The sequence below is a fragment of the Sinocyclocheilus rhinocerous genome, unplaced genomic scaffold, assembly GCF_001515625.1.
Source record: "Sinocyclocheilus rhinocerous isolate Xijiao unplaced genomic scaffold, SAMN03320098_v1.1 scaffold62, whole genome shotgun sequence".
Taxonomy (NCBI): domain Eukaryota; kingdom Metazoa; phylum Chordata; class Actinopteri; order Cypriniformes; family Cyprinidae; genus Sinocyclocheilus; species Sinocyclocheilus rhinocerous.
The window spans coordinates 593,905-615,268 of record NW_015656585.1 but is presented as its reverse complement, the minus strand read 5'-3'; the positions used below and the strand labels follow the sequence as shown (position 1 = coordinate 615,268).

General features: G+C 36.6%; 1 protein-coding gene across 5 annotated transcripts in view; it reads right to left on the bottom strand.

Moving 5' to 3' along the window:
* The window catches only part of LOC107720250 (tyrosine-protein kinase JAK2-like), a 46,762-nt gene that overhangs the window by 10,796 nt on the left and 14,602 nt on the right, over positions 1-21,364 (bottom strand). For all 5 annotated transcript variants that reach the window (XM_016527909.1, XM_016527906.1, XM_016527907.1 and 2 more), the window contains exons 2-10: positions 14,827-15,070; positions 12,553-12,676; positions 12,315-12,432; positions 6,044-6,189; positions 4,083-4,377; positions 2,935-3,054; positions 2,605-2,762; positions 2,328-2,439; positions 1,719-1,905 (exon numbers count right to left, since the gene is read on the bottom strand). In XM_016527909.1, the coding sequence (XP_016383395.1) occupies positions 1,719-1,905; positions 2,328-2,439; positions 2,605-2,762; positions 2,935-3,054; positions 4,083-4,377; positions 6,044-6,189; positions 12,315-12,432; positions 12,553-12,676; positions 14,827-15,028 (1,462 nt within the window). In that variant the 5' untranslated portion in view covers positions 15,029-15,070. The remainder of the gene's footprint in view (positions 1-1,718; positions 1,906-2,327; positions 2,440-2,604; positions 2,763-2,934; positions 3,055-4,082; positions 4,378-6,043; positions 6,190-12,314; positions 12,433-12,552; positions 12,677-14,826; positions 15,071-21,364) is intronic.

Sequence of the window (21,364 nt, the reverse complement as noted above, 5' to 3'; positions counted from 1 at the left end):
TAAATAAATGAAGACAGAAACAAATAACAGATATTTTTGAATATACTGACATGGTTTTATGTTTACGCGGCGCGATGCAACGCAACGCGTAAAAAGACAGTATAAGTCATTATAATCCATAATTATGTCCCCACTGGATGCAACGAATGCCTCGTTTATAATGGGTTTTCATGTTTTTGAATCATCGCTCCGGCCTGACAGGGCATCATCACAATATGGTAAGGGGCGTAACATTACTTGAGGTATTAAGGTTCTTAATAACTGAATTCATATTTTTCTGCAATTAAACTATTATTAGAACTATTAAATTGCCCTTTGTAGTTGCCCTAATGAAAACCTACTGTAATTCTTGTATACAGATTTAACTGTATAGTATCAGGAAACGTGACTTATTTTTTTTTACCCAATATTTAATATAGGCTAAGTAGCCTATAATAATTTTTATGACATTAATAATAAATATCATTATTTATATTTGACAGTATCAGCAACTGCATGGTAAATAGGTGTGGTGCTGTGGATTAAATTGCTTATTTAACTGTTTGTACAGATTACTTCGACACTTCAGTTTACATGATCAGAGCTATTCAGTCTGGTTTTTGCTAGCTTCACCACAGACTGTGGTGAAAGAAGTGTTACAACTGTCACAAAATGTTACAAGTGTCGTGTGTCGAATTCAAATTGGTCAAGCGCTGGTTATTATCATTCAAATAGAGAGGCGAAAGCGTCGAGCTACAGTCGTTGTCAGCGATGTGCGGGAGAGCAACCAGGGCTGGCGTTTCCGTATGGCAGTCGTGAAAAATTATTTAAACTTCATAAATATATTATATTTTGTTATTATTATTTTAAATCAGAGGGTTTTACAAATATTTAACCAATGATATGCATTAAAAAGAGCTTGTCAGTAAAACTTCGTAACGCCATTACATCCTCAAATTGTCAGCGAAACCTTGTAACTTCACCCCACCTCCATTCAGATTGACGCACCACGCACAGGAGGAGACAGATCTCCGCTTTTTCGCAATGCAAGGGTAAATAAATAACTGATGTTTGAACAGTACAGCGTTTTCTTTACTCAAACACTATGTCTGTAAAGGCTAATGTTTTTTTGTGTTTGAAGAGCAGAGAAGAATTAGGCTATTTGCCGTCTAGTTGTAGCCAATATACTTTTGTATGTTTTAAATATCCTGTGCATATAGCGCTTCATCGTTTATATTCGTTTATAGTCTCTCGCACTCTGTGGTTTAATCAGGTAGCACAGTTTCATCACTTGACTTTTAGTGTTTGTTTCCCATGCGCTTTACAGTAAACCAGAGGTGATCAAAAGAAAACCTCAACTCTAGTATAAACAAGTACAAAAACATTTTTATCACTCATAATAGCACAGAGAGAGAAATAGCACAGACACTGGCCAAGGATGAATCTTTATAGTGCGCTTAGGTCGAGCGCCTGTCGAGAGCTAACGTACACAAAAAAATTACTTTTTTTTGAACTTTTGGGCTTTAATAACAGCACTTAATATGTGGGAGCGTGGTGGGGTTTCTGTGATCAGCCTCACTGGGAAAAGTTCAGGTGCTCCCGATGGCCAATCAATCTAGGTCTACTTGTCCTTTCCTCAACAGCCAATCACAGGCTTCAGCCCAGCCTAGCCCTTATGTTAATCCAGCCCTGCTTATATACCATATAACCATGATGAGAATATCAGGTGCTTTACTGACCTTTGGCCTTTGGCGAACAGCACCTGCTGAACAGAAAGATGACACCGTCTGATTTCACGGTTTCCTTCTGGTAACATTTGAGCAGCTCCTTTAATCTTCTAAAATTCCTTTTGGTTACACTAAGATTGTAGTCACCATTTTCAGACCTGGTGATCAGACAGTGCTTGTACTCTACATCCTCATATGCCTAATGGAAAGAAAAGATGATGTCAAGAAATGAACCATTCAAGGGTTTGGGGTAAGTAAGATCTTGGGGTAAGTAAGTAAGTATCAGAATGATTCCTGAAGGATCATGTGACACTAACGACCAGAGTAATGACTGCTGAAAATGAAAAATAAATTACATTTTAAAATACATTTCAAACAGAAAATGATTATTTAAAATTATTGTAATAACATTTCACAATATTACAGTTTTTAAATGCAGCTTTGGTGATCATAAGAGACTTTCAAAACCATTAAAATAAATCCTAACAACCCTCAAACGGTTAAACAGTAGTGCATGAAGTTCAGGAATACAGTGAAGGAATATTCAGTCTTAAGCAGAAATTGCTAAACTGACAATTTATTATGTTTTGTTTAATTAATAAGCACTTAGCAAAAACGCACCCCGACAGCAAGTGTCAGGAAGTATTTGTTGAAGTCTTTGGGGCTGCACCGGAGCACGAATAGACCTCTCTGGTTCCCTGACTTGCGTAGTTTACTGATTGCAAACTCCATTCTGTCAACACAGGCAGTGAAAACAATGATAATGCTTACAAATGATACTTGAATGCACATCTTCAGATAATTTGATGAATCATTTTACTGGAGCCTTAATAATCCAAATATAAATCAGGGCCAAAAATGGTGCCCTGAATGCATAAGTATTCCCTTTATTGCTTACGATATTGGCCCGTGGCAGTAGCTCTCAATGGCCTCCAGCAGATGGGGTGGAACGACATCCTTGCAGAGGTAGTGATGGGCATCCGTGGTCAGTCTGTAGTAACCATCAATTAAAGATGTAAAAGACAATGCCTCCATTGAGGAGGAGAACACCAGCTCCTGTTTAAAAAAAAATCCCATTTTAGTGCATGATCTTTAAATATTCTCACCGATAAGAGCAGGAAGAAGTCCAGAAGTTCAAAGGCAATGGGAGCCCCTTTAACATGGTGTAACAATCAAAGGATATCCCAGTGAACAATGCAGCAGAGTTTCTCTTCTACAACAGACTTACTTGAGTTTTTCCATCCTGTCTGTTGATGGAAACAATGCGGTTCATGTTGGTACCCTCTTTGCTGGCTTGTCTGATACTGATATCGACAACTTCCCCAAAATCACAATACGTCTGCAGGTCCTTGTGAGAAAGTACAATAGTGTTATGAAATTTCACTAGCAGAAAAAGTAACCTCCCTCTACATTTTGGCACGAGTACAGAAATATTAATAAACACAACAAGACTGGTATTTCCTTCTGGATATGCCAATGCATTCAAGGCTGCAAATTAATTCTTTCAAAGTTCCAGGTAGGTTTAGATTGGGTTTCATGACACGTAGCATGTGTCTTGTTTTCTGCCCACTGTACATAAGACACAAGATTCAACATATTCTTTGCAGTGCAAAGGTAAAGGCTCTAAATTCTTGAAGAGATGCAAGAAACAAAATCATAATTGTAGGCAAATCGCAACTCCAGTAGAAGACCAACTGCAACTCAGTATGTTAATAAACAATGATGTGATTGAGACAATTAAAATTTGAATGGTGAGAGTGAGTTTTTTAATTCTATCTGAAGTGAAAAGACGACTTGATTTGGACAACAGTTAAAATATATTCAAATACAAAACAGTTTGTTTAAATTCATTTAAAATCATTTCACAAAATTACTGTTTTTGTACTATATTTTTGATCAAAATGCAGACTTGGTAAGCAATCCTTTCAAAAATGTTTAAAATATTTTACCGACCCTAAACTTTTGCATTAAATGGCTTTCAAATTAACTGTGGAAATTTGCTGAGAAGAATAAGAACGGAATGTTTGAGGACTATCAGTGCTGCCTTGAAAACACTCTAATATCAAATATCAAATTTAGTAAAAAAAACAAAAAACTGGCCCTAAAAAGTTACTGGTCTGTCTAGACCTCCACTAATCTAAAGACAGATCTGTTTCATCTGAAGTGGGCAGTGGGTCCTAGAACAAACAGGCTCTCATAAAGAGTTCATAATGTCAAAGCAGTTTAAACATTTACTCATACCACTAAAATATATTTGTGACCATATCAACTTCAATCACACCAGTTTAAAACTTGCTTTGTGCATCAGTATAGCCAAAAGGTAAATGTTATTTTGAAGTACACATGAATTTTGGTTCAACATTTAAAATTGGTTACCTCAGACTGTGTTTCTTTGTGTCGTTCTCTGCACCACTGGATGCCATTGTCTGCGGAGACGACGATGGTGACCTGATCGCCCGAGTGCTCTTTGACCTGGAAGCGTTCAGTGTAGAAGCCAGAGTCCAGAGACTCCAGGCTGATCAGGTATTTGAGCTTTAGGTCGCGTGCTGAGGCTCGGCACTGGCTGAGCTGCTGCACGACTTTCCGAAAGCGATAGCGGATGCGCTTTCTTGTAACAAAATGGTAGTCTTGGATTTGCTCCCTCATGTCTTTAGGGAGGAAGAACTTGTAACTGTGAATAAAGCATACAATAAGAGTTAGTATCAAATAGGATGGATGAAAGTCTCTGTACCATTTGTGTTTTTATATTAGTTTTTATATTTATATTTATGTTTTTACATTGTTTTTTTTTACATTTTACCAATGTTTAACCATGTTTTTACCATGACACCATTACAAACTCAATGAGGGAGAGGAAGTGAGCAACTTAAATACACAATGGTGATGAACTAAATACAAACAGGGGTGCTTGTTAATGAATGTCTATGCCCAATAATGCTGTTTTTTTTAAATGAACAGAATAAAACTTAATCTTAAATTACAGTGACCAGTAAGTGACCAGCAATTTGCACTCTTTTTTACTGTGCAACAAACTGTAACTGACTGTTGTAGAACTGTGAAAGCTGGCCACTGACGTCACTGCCATTGTACGGCTAACTTGCCCTGCGTTCCATTCGGAAGGGCTCATAACTATGCCCGAATCCCTTCAAAGGGTTTACCCTCCGGAGTGAGAGCTTCGAAGGGTTGAAGGGTGTAGGGGACCAAACAACTGTTTCTTGAAGTGCCCTTCTGCGTCTATCACATGCCCACACGGAGGGGCCGTCATCATGCAAAGAATCTGCGCAAAGGATCATGGGAGCCCGAAGTGTCCATCAGTTGTACCCTTCGAAATCCTTCATTCCGAAGGGCCCTTTGAAGTGGCCAGTTTTGAGCACTTCGGCCATAGTTGTTTTCACTCCAAAGTGCCCTTCAGAGGGCGATATATCCCGTTTGGAACGCACCGTTGGTTCACGTGAGGCACCTCAACAGTTACGCTTTTTCCAACGGTAATACAGACCCTCTCATCTCCCAATAGTAAGACAATCTCTGACTAGAAAAAAGGAAACGGGAAACTTTTCCTAGAAAAGTTTTTTTTTGGGGCATTTTTGCCTTTATTATGATAGGACAGATCAGCGCTGACAGGAAGTGAAGTGGGAGAGAGAGGGGGGGCGGGATCGGGAAAGGTCCTCGAGTCGGGATTCGAACTCGGGACACCTGTGTTGCACTGCCCACAAGGCTACTGGCACTGACCAATGGTAGTATTCTTTAAAATAACATGACAATTTTACTTTAAATAATAACATGAATATAGTAACTAATTAGTACCATGGTGTTCAGTACAAATCAAAAGTTTAGACCCAACTGACCGAATGTTTCTCAAGATATTAAAGGGAACGTTCACCCAAAAGTGAAAATTCTGTCATCGCATACTCACCCTGAAGTTGTTCCAGACCTGTATGAATTTCTTTCTTCTGTTGAACACACAGAAAAAGACATTTTGAAGAATGTTGGTAACAGTTGACAGTAGCCATTGACTTCCATAGTATAAAAATACTATGGAAGTCAGTGGCTACCGTCAAATGTTTGGTGGAAGAAATATCTTGTTTTTGTGCTCAACAGAAGAAAGAAACTGACTGAATTTTAATTTTTAGGTGAACTCTCTCTTTAATGACCATTTAATCTAAAGTCTTACACTAAAATGCTGAATATTATGAATTATTTAGGTTGTGTCTATAATGGATTAGGAATCAGAAATGTTTGGAAAAAAGGCAAATGTGTCCATAGCTTTTCACAGCCTCACAGCAGATAAGTGGCACTGACAAGCCTAAATATTAAGAAGGTCATCGCATTACTAGTACCTAATATCATTATAGATGTCCAGTGGGGAGCACTGCTTCTCCTTGGAAATCCTCATCATGTCCAGCACAGCCATGCCAAGACACTCCTCCTGAACCTCATGGGCACTGGATAACTTCACCCAGCCGTTTACAAAGTCGCTTCTCCACTGCATAAAACACAGAAGAAAAGCCATATCTGTGTGACTGTCTATAAAAATGTCAAAAATGTGTGAAAATCAGCGAGAGGTAGAGTTGAATGACATGGTAGTAACTGTGGGCACAAAGTTTAAACAGTTAAGGTCATATTTAACCCTGAGTTAGCCTCATTTTAGCTACCTTTGTCTCATCATATTTTGTTGCTATGGTTATCACTATGTCAATCACTGCTACTTCGAGAGTGAATCCCGCATAAATATACTGACGTCATTCCCGAAACTTTGCAATGTGTGTGTGGCCGAAAAACAAAGTTCTAGGCTACATTTTAAATGGATTATTGACTAGAAAGCTTGCAAAGAGTGCTCATAACCACTAAAAAGCTGTCACTCTTTGAGTGTACACGATGTATTATAACATACATCGTTCCGCAAACACTCCCCCCCCTAAAATGCTCTAGACACGCCCCTGCAGTCCCCCCACCGCTTTACATATTTTGTATGCATCTCTTATCACTTCAGATGTTTGTTCTATTCGACCGTAAGTGCTCTGCGAAGTGAACATCGTAGGATATTCCGCCATGATTCCAGCTCGAAGCAAGCGCATTTGGTCCATTCAAAGGGCATTAAAGTAGGCGAGACGTGAATTTAAATTGGATGTATTCACAGAGGTATATTATGACACACTTATCTAGTAAGTTTAGTCTGTGTGTGAAGATGCTGCAGGCCGTGCTCAGTGAGTAGGGAGCAATGAATACTTTGTAGGGATCATGTCAATCGGAACACAGTTCATGCGTGGAGCTCTCTTCTAACGAGCTGATAATCTGAATCAGGTGTGCTAAATAAGAGAAACATGTAAAATATGCTTACTAGCATTTGAACTAGCATTCAAAAGTTTGGGGGCTTGTAAGATTTTTAATAATGTTTCTAAAAAGTTCACCAAGGCTGCATTTATTTCATCAAAAAATACAGTAAAAACAGTAATATTGTAAATATTATTAAAATTGTAAATAACTGTTTGCTATTTTTATATATTTTAACGTGATGACAAAGCTGAATTTTCAGCAGCCATTACTATATTTGACGAAAGTTCAAAAGAACAGCATTTATTTATAATTTAACTCTTTTGTAACATTATAAAAGTTTTTACTGTCACTTTTGATCAATTTGATCAAAGTGTCCTTGCTGAATAAAAATAAAAACATTCAAAATTATCTAATTAACTACTAGTCTGTAAATATAGACTAATAAACAGATTATATATAACAAAACCCAGGTTTAAAAATGGTGTTTAAACATTAGGAGGATTTTTTTTTTAATTCACAAACTGATATTTGTAGTTTATATAAATAAAACAATTAGGCCTACATAGATGATTGATAGATGTTTACAAATTTGTATTGAAAAAAATCACAAAATATTTGAAAACAGAACATGTCCACTATCAATTTACAGGGCTGTCTATAGGCTGAATGTTGACTACTAGTATTTGGTCAATCTGGCACATTTTCTGTAACCCAACTCTCAAAATGTTAATTACCAGAGAATTAATTGGCCTGGCAGATATAATGATCTAGATCTAAAAATGACCCTGGGTTAATGATATTAAGCATTGTTAAGTTTATGTTAAGTTTAAAACACTTATACACCAAAAACACCATTTATTAAACATGTTATTAATATGAGTGTTCCATAGAAAACCACATCAGAACTAAAAGCAAACATACACTGAAAGCATCAACCATGAACAGAGCAGCCGCAGACTGACTGACAAGTGTACACAAGATGACACTGCAAAGCTGCTGCCTCAACAACCTGTTTAAAAATGACTCCTGTCTGTGTCAGACTTGAACATTTACAGGACATTAACCCATGTAATCCAATGGGGTCAGATAGAGTTCACCTCCAAACTTAATTTTAAACCACCATAAGCCTGCTCTCTCCCTGGATGGCCTCAACATGACGGTCATCTGACTTCCGCTGAAACACGGTTTCCCCTATAATGAGTTTTTTGGTCACTGAATAAAATGGGCCACAGTGATAGTAACCTACATTCAAGGATATTTCTCGGTAAAGAAAAGATAAGGACATATCTTTGGGCTATGACTATGCAAAACATTTTAGCAAAGCATGCTGGATATATCGGTACCATACTGGTTACTGGCCAATATTAGAGATTTTTTTACTTATTATTATTGGTCAACACTGGACTGTTTAATTGTGCGGTCCATTCCTCTACTTTTATATTTACGTTACCTTGCTAACGCTCACTTATAGCACTAATAATTTAATAACACTGTTTAAATTTGACAGCTACTGTTTTGTTATTAGTTTTAAGTATTTGCTATTGACTGTTCAAATGTGGAGTTTTGCGCAGCGCAGAGTAACGGGTTGTGTGTGTGTGTGTGTGTGTGTGTGTGTGTGTGTGTGTGTGAGAGAGAGAGAGACAGAGAGAGACAGAGAGACAGCGTCACATCACAGTAGAGTCAACTGTCTTAACTGCGGCTTGTGTACTGCATCATTACTGTGTCTGTCACGCGACTCTGTTCCCCTTTCCGGCTTGAACCGATTATGGTAAGGAGCGTTACATTTCCGACGAGTGCTTGCGGTGTTCGGCCAATCACAATGCACTGGGTCAGCTGGCCAATCAGAGCAGACTGCGCTTGTCGGAAGGAGGGGACTTTGTAGAAAACGAAGCGTTTGAGAGAGGCGGGGCATAGAGGACCTACAATAATGTACAGTATTTGAAAAATAATGTGTTTTTTGAACATTAAAGCATGTCAACATATTCTGTTACACCAAATACACAAAATAATGATCTTTAAAAAAGCATCATATGACCCCTTTAAAAGAAATTTCATTATTTTATTTTACATTTAAAACAATTTCAGATTTTAGTGTTTTATTTTGACTTTTAATATTGTATTTAGACATAGTAGACACAAATTTTAATATCCAGCATTGTGGTTCATTGTGGCTGCGATTTTATTGCTTTCTTACTATCTTTAATTTAATTATATTTTTTATTTAACCAGCAATCTATATATACATACATGTAGAGGGAATTACTTAAAATTCCAGTGTGACACACTTAAGTATTAAAAAAAAAACAACAACTAGGGATCAGTGTTAATTTCGTCAACGAAGACGACGACGAAAAATATTCGTTAACGAACATTTTTTCTGTGACTAAGACGAGACGTTGAAGAGCTAAAACTAATATCTGATGATAAAAACTTTGACGAATTTATGCCGCGTCTTCGTTAACAAGACGAGATGGGACTATAATGTTATTTGAGACGTAAATACAGTCGGTTATGGATTAAGTGAACGTAAACAGGTGGGTGAAAACTGAACATGTGTCAGTATTACATGCATGCCTTCCGTCTTAAAGGGACAGCATTCCTAATTAAGTACCTATCTTTGTCATTAATGTTCACCAACAAAAGATGTTAAATAAATATGTTAAGTAAACTTACTGTATCTGAAAAATGAGTTTAATTTGTATCTCTTTCGTATGTCTTATTGTCTTATTCTGCTACTTTTTCAAAAATGATAAATTATATATATTATATATGAACAACTATAATTTTTACAAGTTGCTCCCTTTTCACTACTGTTAAAGGGATAGTTCACCCAAAAATGAAAATTGTCATCATTTATTCAAGTTTTTCCAAATTCAATCCTTGATTCAAATTTGTCATAAGCTTAATTGATTTGGTCTAAAGAGATAATTAATGACTATTTTTGTTTGAAGACTACTTATAAAATAGCTACCAAAATAAATGTTGGTAACTGCAGTTTGACTAAAAGTTATGACTAAAGTTGACAAAAATGCGATGACTTTTCGTCGACTAAAACTATGAACGACTCAAATGACTAAAATGTGACTAAGATTATTAAGCTATTATAGTGAATGCCCCTATAAATGTTGTTTTATATTTAAGATTTAGTTAAATGATGCGTGTGCCAAGTGAGCGAACATCAAAGATCACGCAACAGAAGTGCGCGCTCTCGCTCTCTCTCTCCCTACCGTTAAGAAACGTAACTTGTGCATTGTTTTACTTACTTGTTTTTGACATATCCGACCAAACTACAAACTTTCCAGTGATGTCTGTGAGAAGGGGATATTAACTCGACAAGCTCGCGCATGTGCGCCGCCACGTGCTCAATCCACTCAACGTGCTTTGCTTATCACTTCGCGCTCGTAAAATTAAAGAAATGATAACCATCAGCAAACAAACCCACAACTAAAACACAAATAAAGTGTAAGTGTTCCTGTGGCTCAGTGGTAGAGCATTGCGTTAGCAGCGCAAAAGGTTGTGGGTTCAATTCCCAGGGAACACACATACTGGTAAAAAATGTATAGGCTGAATGCACTGTAAGTCGCTTTGGATAAAAGTGTCTGCTAAATGCATAAATTAATTAATTAAAATTTTATTGCTTTCTTACTTGCTATACTAAGGATTCTATAAAGGTATTTGTTTCATACATGTTCATTCATTTCAAACATGTTCTTCAGACAATGTAAAACATTGAATTATCTGTCATTTGTGCTTGCGAGAGTGACACTTAAGAGACAATATTATAGTTATGTATAGGGATGCATCGAGCCGATACTCAGTATCGGTATCGGCTCCGATAATGCCATTTTCTGGCGGATTGGGTATTGGTCAGACGAGACCGATTCAAATCCGATATTGTGCGTATACTATGCTGTGTTATTGTTTTGTGCCCCACGAAAGGCACAAGAACATTATAAAGCACCATAAAGTTTTCGTGCACTATATCTTAAGTGTTCTTAAGCCGTTCCATAGTTTCATGTGAAGTATAGATTAATATTTAAGTCAAGTTCACTAAACTCTTCTCCCCGCTGTGTCTGTCTGTCATCCTCCATTCAGCATTCAAACTGCGTGTCGCGTTCGGTTACTACAGTTAAAGCGATGAAACGCTCTTCAAGAGCGCACAATAACTGAGATTTAAAACTGTTAAAAGAAAAGGCTCAATAAAATATCGCACAGATATAATACACTATGCAGCAATATCTCTTCACTTTTCTATGCGGAGCGCTGGGCCTTTTTTGTTCTGTTCTATCTATCATATGTTGTACCAGATTAAGTCCTACACTTATTAACTTTTATTTGTTCCCCACTAAATAATGTTGTTTCCCTAAATGTTTAGTTCAGTTTAATGTTTTTAGAAAATTATTGTGCACCCATGATTTTTTTAGAATAACTTTTGCTGCTGAATTATCCACTAACCTAGTTTATAATAGTATTTTTTTTGTCATAGATTATGATTATCTATTTTTTTATTTCTTATTTTTCATTAAAATAAAGTTGTCTATATTTAGCAGATTGTGTTGATTTAAAAAAAAAAAACTTTGCTGGTATCGGATCGGATCGGAATTGGCCGATACTCAGAATTTCTGGTATCGGATCGGTTCTGAAAAAATGGTATCGTTGCATCCCTAGTTATGTATATATATATATTTAAAAAAAGATCAATCATGTTCCCCACAGTGAGTCATCGCATACCAGACTGTTGGTGGAAGACGAACAGGCGCCACAAAACAAGCCCACTCAGTAGAGTCAGAGAGCAGTCAGCATGAGTTTCCTTTATTTATAATTTGTTTAGTAAATAGGGGCCTTTATCTGTGCAGATATACACTAGAGTAATTCACATTTACACACTCTAAAATCCGAAACCAAGACTGTCTGTTCTCGGAGAAGATAAACTAGGCCAAACTGCAATTAAATTATATATGGATGGGCTCAATTATGCAAGATATGCTCAGATTTCAAGCCAAGTGAAGTGTAATTGTAAAACATTGTTGTTATGGTGATTCAGTATCCACTGACAGCACGAACAACACTTAATTCACAATTGTAAGAATTACAGAACCTCAGACACTTTGATCTTCTGAGAAATTCGAGGTCATACTAAAATGGAGTCAAATTAGATACTAAAATGGAGTCAGATTTGAGTTAAACCTAAATTGAATAACTCTGCGCGCTGAAAAGACCGAACACGCAAGAAACCTTCATCCACCACTGGATACCTTCCTTGGGCCAAGTGCGTGGACCTTACACAATTAAAGGTAATTTCTTTATTACAAAGCTGATGTGGGGAAGCCTCACCTGAGCAAAGAGGTAAGACATAACATAGTCATCCAGGACAGGACTCTCAGATCCTTTAGTTACTCCATAGCGGTACGCTCGGGACGCCCCACAACTGTACCAGCCGGGAAAATAGTACCTGATAGAAAATATCACAGTCACTAAATCGCAGGATGAAAGAAATGAGATGGAGAAGACAAAAGCCATAAAATAATATAATCCAGTTTAATTAAGTGAAAGATGGAGCTGAGTGTGTTACCTAATTCTGAATAACAAACTCTCATTGGCTGTTTCGTCTAAATGGAGAACATGATTGGGTGATAACCAGACACTTTCATCTTCTTTGTACAGCCCAAACAGGCTGCAGTAGACTGGAGACACTCCTGTGAGAAACACATCAGCATAAAGAACAGGTGCTAATATGAGAAGATAGATACCCAGTGTAAAGTTAGAAAAGCCTGCACATGTAAACTAGGGATTGGTAATGATGGTCAGCTAACTGAGCAGCGGTGCTACAGCCAACTAGTCGATTTGTGCCGTTAACTAGTTCAGTATTAGAATAGAATTCTCCTTATTAGAATATTATTAGAATGGTTCATCACAAATCATAGAAATAAATGACATAATAAAATATTGTTAAACATATTCAAATAGAAAACGGTTATTTTAAATTCTAATAATATTTCACAATATTAATTTTTACTGTGATTTATCACAGAAATGCATCCATAAGAGACTTAATTGAAAAGCATAAAAAAAATCCAAAACAATTCCAAACGTTTGAACTATACACACACATTTAAAAAATCTTATTGCTAAAAATGCTGAAAATTCCCATGCACTAAGTGTGAACAGGCCTTTACGTTTAATTAATCATTTAATGTAATTAATACCTGATATTTTGATCATTAAATAAAAGACAAAAATATCCATACACACTATTTGCCAGATGCAAAAAAGCATTTATGTCTGGATTAGGGTTGTGCCGATAGACATCATGTATTGACGGTAGTCAGAGATATCGCCTGTGGCTGATGTCTCTGAGGATAGCAAGACAATTATTATTATTATTATTAATATTATTATTATCATCATCATCAGGCTAGTAATACTATCTAATTAATATTAGGACTTATTTGTTCCATCATACTTCTTTTTCCGCGTTTTTACAGTGTTGCGCAATCTAACCAATCACACACGATTTCGTTGACTTTATGAATGTAATGGCCAATCAGCTGCGTTCAGATGAGTCATCGCTGAAACAGTGGAGTTTTGTTATTCAGCGCACGCTGATTGAATTCTGCCTTGCGAATTCTAATCATAAACAACAAGGTGATGTATGTGCGATGCAAGTATAAGAGATTTATTCATCATACAGTGTAGACAGCTTCACTGATTATAACGGGAGTGTTTTTAAAGTGCAAATACTTGTGCTAGACTGACGTCTGTTATGATGTACTTTTTGGTAACGTTGTAAATGTTCTTTGCTCATTTTCTGTTGCTGCTTTTTGAATAACGGGGGAATGTAAGCCTTATGATTAGTAACTTACAATGTTTCTTTTACATGTTATCATGTTAAATACAAATTCAGTCATATTAAAAACATTAGGCTTCTTTTAGCTTTATGTTGGAGTTGGTTCACTTTCCAGCAATGAAACTAAGTAAATAAATAATTAAATAAATTTGCACAATAATATCGTGTATCGGCGATCTCACAAGCTGACTATAGGACGATATGACAATTGAGCATATCGCCCAACAATAGTCTGGATGCAAAAATAAAAGTGCATAGACAAATTAAGTTGTTTCTATAAATTTCCTCGGGATGAATGATATCAATCACATATGCATTTACTAGCCCTTTCAGATTATTTTAATACCAGCATCACGTTTAGCAGATGAAATGATATAAAGGAAGTCTGCTGAAAAAAAAAAAGACATCTTGAAAATACCATCACATGTCTGTCACCAATACCCTGCTGGGGATGAGCTAATGGCTCCTGGGCTGATGTTAAAAAATAAATTAAAAAATGAAGACACTGTGTTATGAATAAACAATTTGTATATACGGGTATTAAGAAAATAATGTCAGGCTTGAACATTTTCCCCTTTTTTTGTGGAAAATCACTTTAACACGTGTCCTAACCAGGCGCACCGTGACAACTTTTTTATTTCTGTTCACACTGAAAGCAAACATGTTGTGACACACAATCATTTTTGTTTGATATACAGCTGTGAGCATCACAATTTTTGATAAAATGAAATTTCACAGTGAAAAAGCCTACCCAGTGCAACAAAACAAATACAGATCCCAAGCAGCCGATAAAATGTCATGTTGTGAGATGTTGGTCACAGACTCATGTTTCATTTGAACAAAAACTCCATGGAAGGGATTTATCACATTGCATCTGGGCAGAACACAGTGCTTACTGTGTTGAACGTGTTATTCTTTATCAAAATATATAATTCACATCTACTTTTTGAACTCAAAATACATTTATCACTTCTTTTCTATATGATGGGCATGACTGACCGCACTCCTTGGCAGCGTTGACGATGAGCTGCTCGGTGACATATTCTCCTGGCGGGTAGCAGAGAGGGGTGCAGTTAGTGTCACTCCGGCTGCTGTGGTAGAGGTGGATCCTGAGAACGGTGGGCTGCTTTGGGCAAAGCTCCTCATGGTGGACATCACCGTTCTGGTAAAGAGGCTCACAGACAGCTGTCTCCATGTCCATCACAGAGACACAAGCGATGAGAGGCCAAAGAGCAACATTCACCTGGTGGTGGACATGTGGAGAAAGAGAACAGTCAGATTACCAGCAGATGACTGGATGGTTACTAATAAAGCAGAACATATTTGCTTGATATATTTTGTTGAGCAAAAGCAATACAGGGAAATTAACAAATCATTAAGCTCCTCCTTCAAGTGAATGTAGAAAACTTGAGCATCAGTGCTAATGCAAATTTCACCTTCAAACTTCACATCCAAAGTCTTGTGAGGACTTTAGAAGCAATTCATTTTAGCACATCTACCAACAAATTTTAAAGCCTTGAAATGACGTAAATAGAAAGCTTACGAACCACAGCAAGAAACAAACAACAAACCAAACACAAAACAAAACAAATACAAAATTAGGCAATAATTGGGAAAAAAGTTGAATTACCACCAATGATCATTTATAATTTAAGAAATGAGAATTAAGAAATGATCTGTACATGACCAGGTGGCCGTTCTCACTGGAAATGTTCTCACTATATTTAATGTTTTTTGTTGTTGTTTAATTTACCCTTCGCCAGAAGTTTGATTGACAGGAGACTTGACCAGTCATAATACCGAATCTGCCATTTTGTTCGACAAACAAACTAGGCAGGAGAGTAGATTAACGTCGGTGGACTTGAAAAGTTGAAAAATGGTGTGTATTGATCTTTCTGCAGTTGAAACAAGATACCTTCTGATCATTCATGTTTATTTTGTGCTCTAACTATTAAGACAAAAAGATGATCGATTCACCTGCTGCTTGAACTGAAGCACTACAGCTTCTGTCACGACACATTACAGAGCCACAAAATTGTATTGTTTGAAATTCTTGAAAAAAATAAAGACAAAAATTGAAATCTGAGAATTTGTTTCTGACGTCACGGACACTACGTCCATGTTTTTATACGGTCTATGGTTGGCACGTTGTCAGTTTCCTTTTGCTCTGCGATGTATTTTTCACTGTGTGAGAACATGATGTGTGGCATGAAAGCAGCATGGCTTGTCAGACATAGCAACAGTAACTAAAGGGGGCGGGTCTTTGCGAAGGGTCAATTGTTCAGACAGACATCTCTGGCCCTCCACTCTTTTTGAACACATAAATGTGCCCTGGGTGAACACCCATATCTATTTGAGTTTTTAAATTTAGCTAGCTGCTCCAGGTAAAAGGCGTAAACCAAAAAAAATTAATTACTGGTTACCAGTATCAGCCACAACAATACATAGATTATCAGATTTCATTATCACCCCAGAAATTCCATATCAGATCATCTCAAACAAATCTCTGTCACTTTGGTATTTCTTACAGACTAGAGAAGGGATCCGTTCCACTTCTGTTTGTTGTACATACCAAACCATCTGAGAGTCATTAATGTAGCAAATTTGTCAAAACACTGACTGTGTGAACACAGCCGCAGATGAATCAGAAGAGCAGAACAATTTTGCCTGTCTGCGTATGAAGAATACCATACTGGATCTTCATCAGTGTGTGAACAGTACATACAAGCTTACACTGTTTACTTGATATATAACCTATTGCAACGCCCTGCATCATGCTTTTTATTTCATTTCAGGGCTTCAGTGTTTCAAGTGAATGAGTCATTTGACATTGGTCAAGTCATGCACCTCTGTAGTTTGCCCATAAACCTCTGCCACTGTCTGATATTACAAACTCTTCTCCATTAATGGAAACACAATCCTCTGTACAGTCAATCCTCAGTACAGTCAATCCGATACAACATTTAATACAACTAAAAATGCAAGAAACAAACAAAAAGCCACATAAATTATAGCTACAGGCAGTGATTATTGGGGTCTAGACACAAATAGCTCAGGGAGACAATTAGGTGATGCAACTGCCATGTATCTTTCCAAATATCGGTTGTTCGTACTGTGAAGTCGACAGTTTTAAATCTCCACTGATTCTGTGATCTAGGGTTTGAGGAAACAGCGCAAAAAAAATACATGATCGTAAGGGCTGCACGAGAGTGCCCTCTTGCCTTCGGATAAAGATTTACTGCTGATCACAGAACCGTGCTTCACTGAAAGATACGCATGACAATCGCAGCTTCTGTCTAATCGCGATTTATCGCCTTTGCGATTTAATTTCGATTAATTGTGGAGCCCTAATGATCGTTTCAAAAGTAACTGATTTCACAAAGGAATCCAGAAAACATTCAGTCATTCAAATTGCTGGAAATATTATCAGACCTAAATGGATTCTATCTCTAGTGTCAACATAAGTGTTACATCTCTCATCTGTCATTTAGGGGCTGTTTACACCTGGTCACTTCATGCGTTTTGTCTAATCGGATAGACATCCAATCGTGAAAATGCCAGGTGTAAATGCCCGACGAAACACATTCGAGACGGATATAAACTTCAGGAGGTGGTCTGGGCCGCATTCCAGACGAAACTGGACAAGTGTAAATGCATCTGGTTGTTGAAACCACATATGTAAATTTTACTCCTCCCAAAATGTTAAAATAATAAACGTGTGAGCATGTTATAGGCTATATGACATTATAGTCAGATATGACTGTGCTAATGCAACACGCATCGCTGCGGACGAGTAGCTGAGCATCTCTTCAGCAAGCCGACACATAACTGCCGCGAATGAAACTGAAAGTAAGACAAGACGCTCAACACTAGGGATGGAACGGTTACCGGTTTAACGATAAATCACGATAAAATGCCCTGACGGTTAGTATTATCGTTTAAAATTTAATTATCATCAAAACCGTATTTGATTATCACGATTTTGAAAACTCGCGGTAAATCCTGTCCAGCCAGCATCAGTCTGACGCAGAAGCAGCATGCAATGTTGTTGTTGTTGTTTTTTGCACGAGAGGAAATGGCGGAAGGCAGTGACAGCGCTCGGGAGATTTTTCAGCCATCTAAGAGGACCAAATCGGTGGTCTGGTCGTATTTTGGCTTTTACAAGAGTACTGAAGGCAATTTAATCGAGGACGGTCACCCTGTCTGCTGATCTTGCAAGAAGAAAGTCGCTGCAAAAGGGGGAAACGCATCAAATTTGCTCAGTCATCTTCGTGACCACCACCCACTGTTAGCGAATGCAAGGTAACTTTTACCTCAATACCAAAACTAACTGGGCAAATAATTGGACAAAAAAATATTGATTAGAGATTAAATATCTCATTATCCCACTTGTTTAACGCAAAGCTTCCGCGAAGAAAAGTTCGCAGCAAGTGACTTTGAGCCAAGACGAACGAACGTTCAAACTATAAGGTTGACATTTAAGGGATAAAGTGATTTATTATTATTATTATTATTATTATTAGAGCTTCATGTTAATGTTAATTTAATTTTTATGCTAAAAAAGTGCATATAGCTGCTAATTGTATTTGTTGTTTGTTGATTTTCAAATATAAAACTTATTGAAATGTTTTCAGTGTGTGTATCAGTTCTTTTTGAACATTTTCATCTAATTTTAACAAAACCATGATAGTATTGATAACCGTGATAACTTTGGTCACTATAACCGTGATATGAAATTTTCATACCGTTACATCCCTACTCAACACAATCATCTTCATTAAAAGTAGTGAGACTAACCTGTCTTTCCAGTGCTGATGCCGCACTCTCTCCTGTTGCGGTCTTTGATCTTGAAATGAGCTGATAATTAATAAAATGCAGCGCTTATCTTTTGATTTAGTTGACGTGAACTCCGTTAAATTTAAATATAGCGCGGGAATTGAAGATCGGATTTATATCCGTTTTGAGATGACACATGTATGTGGCCAAGTTTAAATGGAAACGTTTTAACAAATATGATAGATATCCGATCAGCGAAAATGCATGAAATGACCTGGAGTAAATAGGCCCTTACATTTAGATAAATGCTGAAAATTGATTGGCTGCTGGCAGCCATGGTTGTTGATTTTTCCAAGTGATATTTAAAGAAATTCACGTTTCATGTTAATTTTTGGTTCATTAACCAAAAATACAGTTTTTTAATAGCCAAATAATTAACCAAATGTATTTAATATGAACACTAACCAAGTTATTTCAGTTTAATCATGCCTGTTATTTTTATTATTTCATTCTAAAACTAGTAGTGAAGAAGAAGAGATGATTGGTTCATGAGGCAGAAAATCTGTCAAGCCACATTAAAATGCCTCAAAACTGCATTTATTGTTTGCAGTTGCAATAGACTTCATGTCAAATGTAACAAAGCACAAAGATTATGCTGATTATTATTGTGAATGAGAAGTGTGCTACAAATAATGATTAGTTCTATAACTGAAAATAGCATAGACTAGAAGATAAATTCTTGGGATTTAATGAAAAATGAATATTGATTAATCAATATTATTAATTCAGCAGTAATATTATGTTGTTTGTCTGATCAGCAAACTAGGGTCTGTTACCTCCATTTTGTGGATAAATACTGCAACACAACAGCCACTGCCATAAAGACAAACTTAATATCAAAACAGGTAAAAATTCAAAGTTTAGCTACGTTTGTTCTTACAGTTGACTTTATTGAGAATCAAAACCATATTAAGCTTTTGAAAAATGTTTACCGGCTCAGGCAGATGATTTTAGATAGCTAGTGTCATGACCAAATACCACATAAAGCACAAGAGGAACTAAGTCTTGAGGAAGTGCAATAATATCAGTGCTGGGACCGTCATCATTGCTGCTGTTTGCTATGGCAACATAAAATAAAACTGGACACAAAGGCCATCAGAAGATTATGAAATTTCCTCTAAGAAAAAAAAAGTGACTACGACTAAACTGTCAGCTGTGCTTTTACAGTTAAAACCTATAGCTTTACAATCAGGCCTTGACTGACTGACCAGATTCAGAAGGCAGAGTTTTTGGCCAAAATCACAGACAGACATTGACTTTAACCTGCACCATGTACAATGTGAATATTGGATTGCTCTACAAGTGAACCTTGATTGTGTTTATTTATTAATAACTGACTATTGTTTGCACTGTTGCAAGCTTTCAGATTCCCCTTGTGCCCTTTCTATATTTAGGAATCCTCTATGGGATGCAGGTACTGCAACAACTCATTCACACATGGATGGTTTCATAAATAATTTTTTTAAAGTTTTAAAACAATGTTGGCATGTTTGATGATTTTTATTTTTATTAATGTTAATTGAATGTTTAATGCATATAAAATACACTTTTTTTGCATTGACAAATTGTGGTGTGGTGCATTTCATCATATAGTGTGACACTATATCATTTGGTGTGACAATCAGAATTGTGGCAATAAAAATACTTTTTTTTGTTATAAACCATAAAAAAGTCAATGGAACAAAAAATAAATAGTATCAGCAAGATTCACAAGCATTTTGTTAGATTTATAACAGGGTTTGTCAGAATTATTCTAAAATGTCTGGAAAGGCTGAGGAGAGATGTCTTACTCTGCATGATGATTTAGAAAAATAATACAAAATCTAATGGATCTGCACAAAATAATGTTAAATCTTAAGATAGTAATGATAAAGATTTATGGTGAAGTTAGTTACTTAGGGAGAGTATATCCCAATTTCATTTTATATAGAATAACTTTTATGTCACACCATATGACAATTTCACACACAAATGCAACAAATTGGTAAATAAATCCAATTTCCAATACAAAAGCTAAAAGACCACATATTTTTTGGGAAATTCAAGAGTCAGTACAACACAGCTCAATATTTTTTATGCCTAATATTTGAAGTTTAAAAAAAAATAAATTTTCAGGCTTATATGTCAACCACCCATAAACGCCTCAGTTCTGACGGCGAGCGCGATCATCCCTTCCGCTTTACTACTAGTTTTAATGTGAAATATACATGAATTAACATCTCATGCCTCATGTAATCGAACAATCAGTGTTTCACTCGTGGAAAGATGTGATTAAAACGTCTTGAAAACAAAATGTCACGTAGCATTTCCTTTACCTCAGGGAAGTCATCAGTGTCCACAGCTGGTCAGTTCACCAGAAGAAATGAAGCATTTCACGAAATATTAGACTATATACTCATTATATTTGACTTCACGTTAGTGATGTCTCAATTATTTAATGTAGGTCATATGATGTTGCTAAAAAGAACATTATGTTGTGTATTTGGTGTAATGCAATGTGTTTATGCGGTTTAAGGTTAAAAAAACACATTATTTTCCACATACTGTACATTATTGTTTCTCCTCTATGCCCCACCTTTCTGAAACGCGTCGATTTTTACAAAGCTCATCATTCTAAAAAATCGAGGTGTGCTCTGATTGGCCAGCTATCCAGTGCATTGTGATTGGCCGAATACCTCAAGCATGTGACAGAAATGTTACG